This window comes from Macaca fascicularis, chromosome 5, assembly GCF_037993035.2.
Source record: "Macaca fascicularis isolate 582-1 chromosome 5, T2T-MFA8v1.1".
NCBI classification, from domain to species: Eukaryota; Metazoa; Chordata; class Mammalia; order Primates; family Cercopithecidae; genus Macaca; species Macaca fascicularis.
In genome coordinates this window covers 115,116,407-115,129,048 of record NC_088379.1, presented here as the reverse complement: position 1 = coordinate 115,129,048, position 12,642 = coordinate 115,116,407, and the positions used below count along the sequence as shown (strand labels likewise).

Sequence of the window (12,642 nt, the reverse complement as noted above, 5' to 3'; positions counted from 1 at the left end):
ACTGAATTTTAAATGACATTTAGAAGTTATTAATTTTGTTGGCTATGATAGTAGTATTGTGATTATGTAAGAAATGCTGTCTACCTCCCTAATTTTAAAATCCTCAGCAAGAAAAGTGGTGGTGGGGTGGGGGCAGTGTAGACCCATATGAAACAAATATAGCAAAATGTTGACAGTAACTGAAGGTGGTGCTGTTAAGGAAAAAAACTGGATAATAAAAAGGATTCTCTGAGTTTTCTGTAGAGCTGTAAAGAATCAGAAAAAAGATCACATGAATTAACAGTAGTATATAACAGAAAACCGCCCAAAAGACCCAGTTTTCTAAGAATTTAGGACATAAAATAAAGGTGGGATATTTAATGAGAGAGAGAAGACAGATTACCTAATAAGTGATAGTGAACTAAGGGTAAACCATTTTGCAGGTGAAGGGGAGAGAATGAGACTTCTTATTTACATTATGTACCAAAATAAAACCTTAGACGGATTAATGATGCAAAACCAAAATCATCAAATAACTAAAAAAAAAAAATAGCTAGAATATTTTCCTAATCTTAAGGCTGAAAAGACCTTTTAAAGGATACAAACAAAGGTAAAAACAACAAAAGAAATTATAAAATGAGGCCAGGTGCAGTGGCCCACGCCTGCAATCCCAGCACTCTGGGAGGCCGAGGTGGGCGTGTCACTTGACTTCAGGAGTTCCAGGCCAGTTTGGTCAACATATTGAAATCCCATCTCTACTAAAAATACAAAAATTAGATCGGGCGCAGTGGCTCATGCCTGTAATCCCAGCACTTTGGGAGGCTGAGGTGGGTGGATCACGAGGTCAGGAGTTCAAGACCAGCCTGGCCAACATGGTTAAACCCCGTCTCTACTAAAAATTGAAAAATTAGCTGGGCATGGTGTGGCAGGTGCCTGTAATCCCAGCTACTCGGGAGGCTGAGGCAGGAGAATTGCTTGAAACCTGAAAGCAGAGGTTGCAGTGAGCCGAGATTGTGCCACTGTACTCCAACCAGGCAACAAGAGTGAAACTCCATCTCAGGAAAAAAAAAAAAAAAAAAAAAAGAAAAGTTAGCTGGGTGTGGTGCCACATGCCTGTAGTCCCAGCTACTTGGAGTCTGAGACAGGAGAACTAGTTCAACTTGTCTTACTTCACAGCACTTGTAACTACCTGAAATAAACTATTTGTTTACTTATTTATTATCTTATTAATCCTGACCTCCCACCAACCTTCTTAAGAGCAGGAACTGTTTTGCTCACTGAGCCTCCTCTCGTATTCTCAGTGCCTAGAATAGTACTGACACAGAGTAGGAACAAACTTCTATTTAGTAGAGAGAAATTCCAAAGTCTTAAAAGAATTAAATGCTGGCCGGATGTGATGGCTCGCGCCTGTAATCCCAGCACTCTGGGAGGCCACAGCAGGTAGATCATCTGAGGTGAGGAGTTTGAGACCAGTCTGGCCAACATGGTAAAGCCCCACCTCTATTAAAAACACAAAAATTAAGCTGGACTTGGTGGCACGTGCCTATAATCCCAGTTACTCGGGAAGCTGAGGCAAGAGAATCACTTGAACCTGGGAGGCAGAGGTTGTAGTGAGCCGCGATCGTGCCACTGAACTCCAGCTTGGGACCCAGAGTGAGACTCCATTTCAAAACAAAAAACAAAAAACAATACCCATTAAATAAATGTTTTGATTCTGTAATTCCACTTAAGGAAATAGTTAAGACAAATGCACAAATGTGTGTGTGTAGTCACGTCGCTTAGTGATGAGGACATGTTCTGAGAAATGTGTCATTAGGCGATTTTGTCCTTGTGTAAACATCACAGAGTGTACGCACAAACCTAGATGGTATAGCCTACTACACACCTGGGCTATATGATATAGCCTCTTGCTCCTAGGCTACAAACCTGCACAGCACTGTTACTGTGTTGAATACTGTAGGCAACTGCACACAATGATGTTTGTATATCTAAACACAGAAACTACAGGAATAATATAGTATAAAATATACAAGATGGTACACTTGCATAGGGTACTTAGTATGAATGGAGCTTACAGGACTGGAAGTTGCTCTGAGTGAGTCAGTGAGTGGTGAGTGAAGGTGAAAGCCCAGGACACCAGTGTACTGTAGACTTTAAAAACACTGCACATTTAGGCTTTATCAAACCTATAAAAACACAGTTTTTGGCCAGGCATGGTGGCTCACGTCTGTAATCCCAGCACTTTGGGAGACCTAGGCAGGTGGATCACTTGAGGTCCAGAGTTTGAGACAAGCCTGGACGACATGGTGAAACCCAGTTTCTACTAAAAATACAGAAATTAGCCAGTTACGTGCTGGCAGGTGCCTGTAATCTTCCAGCTACTTTGGGAGGCTGAGGCACGAGAATCGTTTGAACCTGGGAGGTGGAGGTTGCAGTGAGAGCTGAGATCGTGCCACTGCACTCTAGCCTGAGTGACAGACGAGACTCTGTGGGAAAAAAAAAGTTTTTCTTTCTCCTATAATACATTAGTTTACTGTAACTTCTTTACCTCATAAACTACTTATTTTAATAGGTTGGTGCAAATATAACTGTGGGTTTTGTCATTACTTTTTTTTTTTTTTTTAAGACGGAATCTTGCTCTTGCTGCCCAGGCTGGTGTGCACTGGTGCAATTTTGGCTCACTGCAACCTCTGCCTCCCGGGTTCAAGCAATCCTCCTGCCTCAGCCTCCCTAGTAGCTGGGATTACAGGCGCCCGCCACCAAGCACAGCTAATTTTTGTATTTTTAGTAGAGACAGGGTTTCACCATGTTGGCCAGGCTGATCTCAAACTCCTGACCTCAGGAGATCCACCCGCCTCAGCCTCCCAAAGTGCTGGGATTACAGGCGTGAGCCACTGCGCCTGGCCTGTCATTACTTTCAATGGCAAGAACCACAATGGCTTTTGCACCAATCTAAATAACTTTTTGACTTTTGCAAAAACAGTGTAAAACACACATTGTACAGCTGTACAAAAAATTTTCTTCCTTTTACAGCCTTATTCTATAAGCTTTTTTCTATTTTAAACTGTTTTCTTTTTAAACTGTTTTGTTGAAAAATAAATACACAAACACATACATTTGCTTAGTCCTACACAGGATCAGGATCAATAATCACTGTCTTCTACCTCCACATCTTGTCCCACTGGAAGGTCTTAAGGTGTAAAAACATGTAAGGAGCTGTCATTTCCTGTGATAACAATGCCTTCTTCTGGATACTTCCTGGAAGACCTGTGTGAGGCTGCTTTACAGTTAACTTTTATTTTTTATAAATAGAAACAGTACACTCTAAAATAATGATAAAAAGTTTAGTATAAGTAAATACATAAACCAGTAGTCATTTATTTTTGTTATCAAGTATTATGCACTGTGCATAACTGTGCTACGACATTAGCACAGCTACGAAGTCAATAGGTGACAGGAATTTTTCAGCTCCATTATAATCTTATGGGACCACCATCATATATGTGGGTCCATCATTGACTAAAATGTCATTATGAAGCACATGACTGTATGTATGTGCATTTATGTATGATAAAGTGTGTGTGTGTGTGTATGTGTGTGTATACACATACAAGGATTTTTTTCTTTTGTCACAGGTTCTTGCTATGTTGCCCAGGTTGGTCTCAAACTCCTCAGCTCAAGTGATTCTCCTGTCTTAACTGGGATCACAGAAGCACACCAAGCTTAAAAGGATGCTGATTTTGAAACTGAGTTATGCCCCGCAAATGGGAGACTCATTATAAAACATACAAGTACCAAAATGATGAAAGATATTATAAGAAAGGTTTCTTCTTATACTGTTAAATAAATTTAAACATTTTCCAAAGTGATATTTGTATTTTTCAACTTCTTTTGTTTGTTTAAGCAAGTCATCTAGACAATCAGCTTCTTTCCTGGCTTCCCTAGCAAGGTGTAGTGAAAGAAACCTGGAAAGACAGACTCCAAGCATTGCTGTCTACAACCTGGTAGAAATATTGGTTAACATTTATTAATATTTTACCTTTTGTTTATCTGCATTTTCTCTAATTGATCTCACTAAATTTGTAATTTTAAAAAGCTATGTAGTATCTATATCTGGTTTTTCATGTATTCACTGAAAATATTTTTCTAATTTTCATTTTTGTTTTTAAGCATCAGCCTTTTTCCTGTTTTTCAACCCTATAAAACAAATTTTAAGGTGTTTTTTTTCCTTCAAAAACCAACTGTTAGGGTTTCCCACTACTTAATAAAAGTCATCTCAAATTTATCAATACAAAGAAAAGCCCTTACACAGAGCTCTTTCATTGCACTACATTAAGTACAACATTTAAAGCCATTTCAACTTTATTATGACTGTTAAGACTGTTTAAAGCTAAGCTAAGATATTCTTACCCTACCTGGAACTTCGAAATTAAATGGGCCAGGCGTGGTGGCTCACGCCTGTGATCCCAGCACTTTGGGAAGCCAAGGTGGGCAGATCACGAGGTCAGGAGATCCAGACCATCTTGGCTAACACAGCGAAACCCCGTCTCTACTAAAAATGCAAAAAACTAGCTGGGCGTGGTGGCACATGCCTGTAGTCCCAGCTACTTGGGAGGCTGAGGCAGGAGAATCGCTTGAACCTGGAAGGCGGAGGTGGCAGTGAGCCATGATCCGAGATTATGCCAATGCACTCCAGCCTGGGCGACAGAGCGAGACTCTGTCTCAAAAAAAAAAAAGGCTTCTTTTAAAAAAGTTTGATAATTTTAATCTTCGATGAAAATTTATCATCTTTTTTTAATAGATAAGAATTTAAATGTAGGTCCTAGCTGTATACCTAAATCATTACTGTTCACTGACCCTAAAACAGTAGTGTTCAAAAAATGGTTTTAAATTCGGATCAGACAAAAATAAATAGCTGCTTGTAATCTTCCTTGGAAAGATCCATATATCCATATATCTACAGTAAAAAGTCTGAGTATGACTTTTTACTGTACAAATCCTTATCAGTTAAAGAGAAAAAAAGTGCTTAATTCTGAACTGCAAGGTCTTTTGCATTCTTAGAACCAAGCGTGGTACTGGACAGGTGATTTCACTTATTTGAGTTTCTATTTCCTAACAAAATGAAAGGAAGGTGACTATTTAAAATTTAAGAAGTCAGGCCGGGCGCGGTGGCTCAAGCCTGTAATCCCAGCACTTTGGGAGGCCGAGACGGGCGGATCACGAGGTCAGGAGATCGAGACCATCCTGGCTAACACGGTGAAACCCCATCTCTAATAAAAAATACAAAAAACTAGCCGGGCGAGGTGGCGGGCGCCTGTAGTCCCAGCTACTCGGGAGGCTGAGGCAGGAGAATGGCGTGAACCCGGGAGGCGGAGCTTGCAGTGAGCTGAGATCCGGCCACTGCACTCCAGCCTGGGCGGCAGAGCGAGACTCCGTCTCAAAAAAATAAATAAATAAAATAAAAAATAAAAAAAATAAAATAAAATTTAAGAAGTCAAAATTCCAAGTGTTGACAAGAATGTGAAGCAACTGTACTCTCACATGCTGCTATTGAGGTATAAATCAGAACATCACTTTGGCAAACTGTCTAGCTTTAACTGCTAAAGTTGAAAAATGAATATCTAATGGCCCAGCAATTCCATTCCTAGATATATACACTCACTAAAAGACAGGGACAGAAATGTTCACAATAGCATCATTCATAATGGCCCCACACTGGAAAGTTACCCCAATGCCCATCAACAATAGAACAAATAAGCAAACTGGTCTATTCACATGATTGAGTACCACAGAACAATGAAAACGAATGAATTACAATCACACAATAAGCATAATGTTGAGCAAAAGAATCTAGACACAAGTACATATGGTATGCTTCCAATTATGTAAAAGAAAAGAAAGGTGGGAATGGTTCCTTTCTAACAGTCTACTTCTAAATATTTTGGCTTTATGATGCTCACTTAAGTGTGACTGATAACCCAGGTTACTTTTTAGTATATCTTTGTCCCCTTTATCCAAACTTTTCTAAAACTTGTACTAGACCCAGAATATAAAAAGGATTGTGATTATGGAATAAAATGATGTTGTATTTTTTAATTCCAGTAGAATATTTTTACTCTTATCCCAAAGTTAATTTCTTGACACTTCTAAAATAACCTCCCAAATAAAATACGAAATAAAAAATACTTCCTATACTCCTTTGTCAGGGGTCAGCAAACTTTTTCAGTGGATAGTCAGATGGTCAGTATTTTAAAGCTTTGAGAGCCACATGATCTCTTTTGCAACTACTCAACTGTACTACTGCAGCGCAAAAGCAGCCATAGACAATAACATAAAAGAATGGGCATGGCTGTATTCCAATAAAACTTTATTTACAAACAGGCAGTGGGCTCGATTTGGCCAGAGGGCCATGGTTTGCGGACTATTATCCTAAGTCATTATTTAAGACCACTTACTATTTCAAAATAATTATTTTTCTCCTTGCTCAACACTTCCAAGAATCAACCTTTTCTTTGAACCTGGTTTTCTTGTCATAAAAATTCTAAGTAAATAATATGTTGCAACCCCAAATAGGAACTTGCCTAAAAGTACAAAAGTCAAACAAGACAGACTTAAAAATTGTTTCACATGGCATAACAGAGCCATAAATAAAATCCAGCAAATGGGAGGCAGAGAAATCTGTACTAACCAACCATATTCCTCTCATGTCTCTCTCAGTTTTCTTCCTCCCTTTTTCCTCTGTACTTTAATTCTAAGGTTAAATTCCAAAAACAAATAATTTTCCTTTTTCTTTTGCCCCACCCCCACTCACGATGGCTTCCTGGTATGTCACCTAGGCTAGATTCAAACTCCTGAGCTCAAGCAATCCTTCTACTTTAGTCTTGAGTAGCTGGAACTACATGAGTGAGCCACTGCTCCTCACTGATTATCCTATTTCTCATTTTCATTCTTACTTCACCATAAAATTTCTATAAGGTTAGTCAACTGAGAACAGTTTTCTGTAAGTAGCAATACTCTTGTCATTAAAATTGTTTCCTGGCCAGGCGCGGTGGCTCACTCCTGTAATCCCAGCACTTTGGGAGGCCGAGGCAGGCGGATCACTTGAGGTCAGGAGTTCGAGCCAGCCTGGCCAAAATGGTGAAACCCCATCTCTACTAAAAATACAAAAATTAGCCGGGCATGGTGGTGGGCACCTGTAATCACAGCTACTTGGAAGGCTGAGGCAGGAGAATCGCTTGAACCTGGGAGGCAGAGGTTGTAGTGTGAGCCGAGATTGCGCCACTGTACTCCAGCCTAGGCGGTAAAGTGAGACGCCGTCTCAAAAAAAAAAAATTTGTTTCCCTGTATTTTATTTTCTTCTCAAGAAATACAGATGTGAATGAAATACTGTCAAGTATTTCACTGTATAAATATCGTATCAGTTGTTAAACTGCTAGGTTTACAAGATGGCTCCAGAAAAGGTCATGTCAGAATGGGTCCTAGCAGCAGTGATAGGAGTTAAGAAGAAATAACTTAGGCAGATAGTGAGGGTATGTGAATCCTCAGTTAAGGCTTTTCTTTTTAATGAAAAGCAGCCCCAAACCATTCTCTAAGGAAGAGCAGCCTGTAAAGTGGAGCTGCAGACATAGACAAGCAAGCTGGCGGCCTCCAAGGGTGAATGCTGGCAGGAACTAGGGGCCAGACATGTTCAAGATGGCAGCTCCATCATTCCCTTCTCTGCCAGTCACGTGTACAGTAAAGAGCAGACAAGATGGTGCTGGCCAAGGATAATTTATTTGCATAAGAAGATTAGGGTAGGGCAACCAGCCTCTCCCCCAACGCCTTATGTAAAGGTAACAACTAATTGAACCGATCTGTGAGCCCTAAGTAAATAAGACATTGCCTCCTCAAGATGGACTATAAGATTTGGTGCATCCACCTCCAGCCAGTGTTTTCCACTTGGAGGCCCCTCTTGAGAAAGCTGTTTCTCTTTCTCCTCTCTTCTGCCTATTAAACTTCCACCCATAAACTCCTCATGTGTGTCCGCGTCCTAAATTTTCTTGGCTGCAAGATGACGAACCACGGGTTTTTACCCCAGAAAATGTAGCCACTTCAGCAGTAAATAAGCATGTGAACCTATGAGCATATTTATGTGTGTGGAGGCTCTCATCAAGATGAGTTATGTGTCATAAAGTTCTTTAAATGCACGGTAGGGACCAAATCACATTTTACCTGTCATTTTCTAAGGAGAATGCCAGCTTGATAATACAAAATTTTTTTAAAAACTTAACATTTACTTAAATTTTCTGATTATAAAATTAATACTTGCAATTGCAGAGTGAAAAATAAAGATACAATGAAGAAAAATAAAATCATAGCTAATATCTTGATCTAGATTTAACCTTTTTAAAAATGTGATATTTATATTTCATTTAATCTCTTTCTACATATATACACACAAAAAAGCTGAGATCAAATTCTATGTATGTTTGATCTAGGCTGACATGTAATTCCCACCAGGAATTTGTCAGAATTAAGTTTTATAACTGTTACAATGTGTGTATACAACTGAATACATACTTGAGGATACTGCTGGAATCCAGAATATACCGGGTTACTGGGCTGTACTCCAGAAGTAAGTGGTGCTGTAGCATTCTGATAACCAGGCTGAAGTGTTGGATAGCCATAGCCAAAAGGCTTAGCCATTTTTGAAGGCTGAGGGATGACAGGAGCTGCAGCTGAAGCTGGAGCTGAAGCAGAAGCAGGATCAGGTTCAGGGGCGGGATCAGGAGCAGGACTGCTTGCTGATGAAGAAAGCATATCTAAAAAATGGAAACACATGGTGTTAACAACTGAAAATCAAGACTCCACAAAGACTGGACTCCTGATCCAGTCCATAACCCCTGACATGTCCTTTTTTCTTTTTATTCTAAGAAATTTTGAACACACGCAAAGTAGGGAGAATGATGAACCCCATATACTTATCACTAAGCTTCAATAATTATCAATATTTTGCTAATCTTGTTTTACATGTTGTCATACGACATCTTTTTTTTTTCCTTTTTACAGGAGTATTTACGAGAAAACTCTACCCCATATTTTACATAATTTCACCATCTTCTTTTTAAATAGAGATAGGGTCTCCCATGTTGCCTAGGCTAGTCTTGAACACCTGTGCTCAAGAGATTTTTCTACCTTGGCCTCCCAAAGTGCGGAGCATATAGGCGTGAGCCCCTTGAGATGATAATTCTAACAGATAAGAATATATTTGTATAATACACACACACACACACACACACACAAAGTTAATACAGTTTTAAAAAATGCTCTCAGCAGACACTAAGCACCACAAAACAAAGCAAGCAATAAAAAGGGTGCCAACTACTCTTTTCTCCAATTTTCTTTATCTAACCCTACCATCTATATAGAAACTAACTCTATGGAAGGAGTAGCATGTTTCCATAATCCTCTATAAATGTGCATTATTTGCAGTAGCAAAACTGTTAGTCAAGCATGAAAGATAGTGTCTAGAGGCTGGGCGCAGTGGCTCACTCCTGTAATCCCAGCACTGTGGGAGACTGAGATGGGTGGATCATGAGGTCAGGAGTTCGAGGCCAGCCTAGCAAATATGGCAAAACCCATCTCTACTAAAAACACAAAAATTAGCTGGGCGTGGTGGCGGGTGTCTGTAGCTCCAGCTACTCAGGAGGCTAAGGTTGCAGTGAGCTGAGATTGCGCCATTGCACTCCAGCCTGGGCCACAGGGTGAGACTCTGTATCAAAAAAAAAAAAAAAGATACTGTCTAGAATAGCGTCCTGCTCCTAGAACAATGTTTAGTATGCAATAAATGTCAAGTAAAATGTATTTAATAAATAAATGCCCTTATTTAAATTTAAAACAAAGTGGAATTAAAACAAAAAAACTGGAGAAAACTTAAATATCATATACAAAAACAATAATAACAAAAAGAAGCTCTAAAAGTTACTCTACACATAACCATTATTAACAGTTTGGCATATTGACTGTTTAGTCCTATTATGAAGTCAAATCTACAATGTGCATTCATTTTAGTTCATAAGATATCCTTCACCAGCAGCATTTGGATTCTGCAAAAATATATTCTTAGAAACTTTAACTGAATCAATCTTTTTTTTTTTTTTCCTTGAGGAATCACATCTCCTTATTGGGTCTAATTCTGAAGATACATTCCTAGACATTCTGCTATCATCTTGTGCTGACTAGGCAGGGATCAGCTTACTGGCTTTCTGGTAACCTCCCAGACTTCTTAAGAGGGTAAGACCTTCAATACGGTGTCATAATCCTTAGATCTCTTGCTTGTCTCTCCTCATGGTGATGGAAACATAAGCAGAAAGTTCTTGTAACATGACAATTTATCAGCTTAAGAAATAAAAAAAATGGGGCTGGGTGCAATGAATGGCTCATGCCTATTATCCCAACACTTTGGAAGGCCGAGGTGGAAGGACTGTTTGAAGCCAGATGTTTGATACCAGCCTGGACAACAAAGTGAGACCCCATCTCTACGAAAAGAAAAAAAAAAAAAAAAAAAAAAGCTGGATATGGTGGTGTGCACCTGTAGTCCCAACTACTTGGGAGGCCGAGGAGGGAGGATGGCTTTAGCCCAGTAGTACCAGGCTGCAGTGAACCATGATCACACCACTGCACTCCAGCCTGGGTGACAGAATGAGACCTTGTCTCAAAAAAAAAAAAAAAAGGAAAGAGAAGGAGAAGGAGGAGGAGGAGGAGAAGAGGAGGAAGGGGAGGAAGAAGAAGGAGGAGGGAGGAGGGGGAGGAGGAGGAGGAGGAGGAGGAGGAAAGAAAACTGGAGTTATAAACATGAAGGTCTAAATCTTCTCCCCTTCTTCAGGAAAGAATTCTACAGATCTATCCTAGTACCTGACATATAGTAGGCCTACAGTTCATTTAACATTACTGCTACAGATGCTCACATAGTTCTTTAATTTTGGTGCAGTGTAATAGGAAGAAAACTTGTCCAAGGTTACTGAAATACTTTCAACACATAGGATTACAAGATTAGAATTTGTTGACTGAATGAATACAAAGAAACCAAAGTCTGACTGCAGGGCCAGAATCTTTCAACTATACTACACTAGACATTTTTCGTTTCACATTAATTTAGAGTTCATGGGATACTATATGGTTGTTGATCTTTTAGTGAATTAAGCAACTCTTCTAGACTATCTTGACAAGAGATTGTTTTTGGAATGGTTTACAACTTCTTACACACACACACACACAAACAAAATTCCTAGGGGCAAAAATCCTTAACTACAAAAAGCTGAGTCATTTATTCAAGTAGTTTAAAAAAATTTTTTTTTTTTTGAGACGGAGTCTCGCTCTGTCGCCCAGGCTGGAGTGCAGTGGCGAGATCTCGGCTCACTGCAAGCTCTGCCTCCCGGGTTCACGCCATTCTGCCACCTCAAGCCTCCCGAGCAGCTGGGACTACAGGTGCCCGCCACCATGCCCAGCTAACTTTTTGTATTTTTAGTAGAGACGGGGTTTCACCATCTTAGCCAGGATGGTCTTGATCTCCTGACCTTGTGATCCGCCCACCTCGGCCTACCAAAGTGCTGGGATTACAGGTGTGAGCCACCACACCTAGCAGTATTTTTAAAATATTACAAGGTAATTCCATACTGAGCTGAAAAGATTGAAGTTTTCTACTGATTCACAGAATAGTGATAGCAAGACAGTATTTTCTTTTTTTTAAGTATAGAACATTCCCACTTCAATTAAACTTCATCCTGGATCATCAACAAAGAGATAAGAAATAAAGAGAAGGGCAAAACTGCTTTTTCTGTTAGTTTTGAAGCTTGGAATCATTAGAAAAAGAGAGACAGAGGTCAGGTACAGTTGTCAGGTTGTCAGTGATAGGAGACAGGAGAGCAAGAAAAATCACAGTGTAAGATATTAAAATGAAATGATAGTTTTTTCTTTCAATACTATCCACTCCTGTACTTGAATGTAATGGCTAAAGTGATTTCAGATATGGTTAAAAGTGATGTTCCAAAACCCACCCCCAAGTTGGGGGTAGCATCTATTTACCTACTAGAGGCAGCCAGAAGCCACTGAGGGAGCAAAGAGTCAAAGACTATATTCAGAGGCTGGTTGAAAAGAATTCAAAGACCTAAGCATGAGATTAGAAATATAAAATTTATTTAAGGAGCAGTTATTCTTTAAAAAGAAGGGGAAAGAAGAGAAAAGCTATTGACAATCTTTTAGAAAAAGAGTATGATAACAACAAAAAATAATAGCCCCAGAAACAACCTTCATAGTTGTTAGTGACAATTAATGCTATTAAGTTGCGGCTGAGAAGTGCCAGAAAAATGTTCTTTTTTTTCTTGTTAAAAATATAGCCTGCTATTTTGTGTAATACATGTTCACATTTGAAGGCAATTGATGGTCAATAACTTTTAAAATGAAGAACAAGCAAGCACAAAACAACAAATTACCTGGGTAACTGCCTCCTTCCAGGGCATCATAACTGTTGGGCATTGGAGAAGCACTGCTTGTGGTAGAAGAGCTGTCAACACCTAAAAAGAAAACCAAAACATCTACTAGGTTTAAAATGACAAAGTATCTTAAAGCAGCCTTTGGCAATTTTGAAAAAGATGTTTTTGCTGAACTAGGAAAATTCCTGATTCT

The 12,642-nt window shown here is 39.4% G+C and overlaps 1 protein-coding gene across 7 annotated transcripts in view; it reads right to left on the bottom strand.

Moving 5' to 3' along the window:
• The window catches only part of SEC24B (SEC24 homolog B, COPII coat complex component), a 106,338-nt gene that overhangs the window by 37,295 nt on the left and 56,401 nt on the right, over window positions 1–12,642 (bottom strand). For all 7 annotated transcript variants that reach the window (XM_005555656.4, XM_015450751.3, XM_015450753.3 and 4 more), the window contains 2 exons: window positions 12,450–12,530; window positions 8,539–8,780 (listed from right to left, as the gene is read on the bottom strand). In XM_005555656.4, the coding sequence (XP_005555713.2) occupies window positions 8,539–8,780; window positions 12,450–12,530 (323 nt within the window). The remainder of the gene's footprint in view (window positions 1–8,538; window positions 8,781–12,449; window positions 12,531–12,642) is intronic.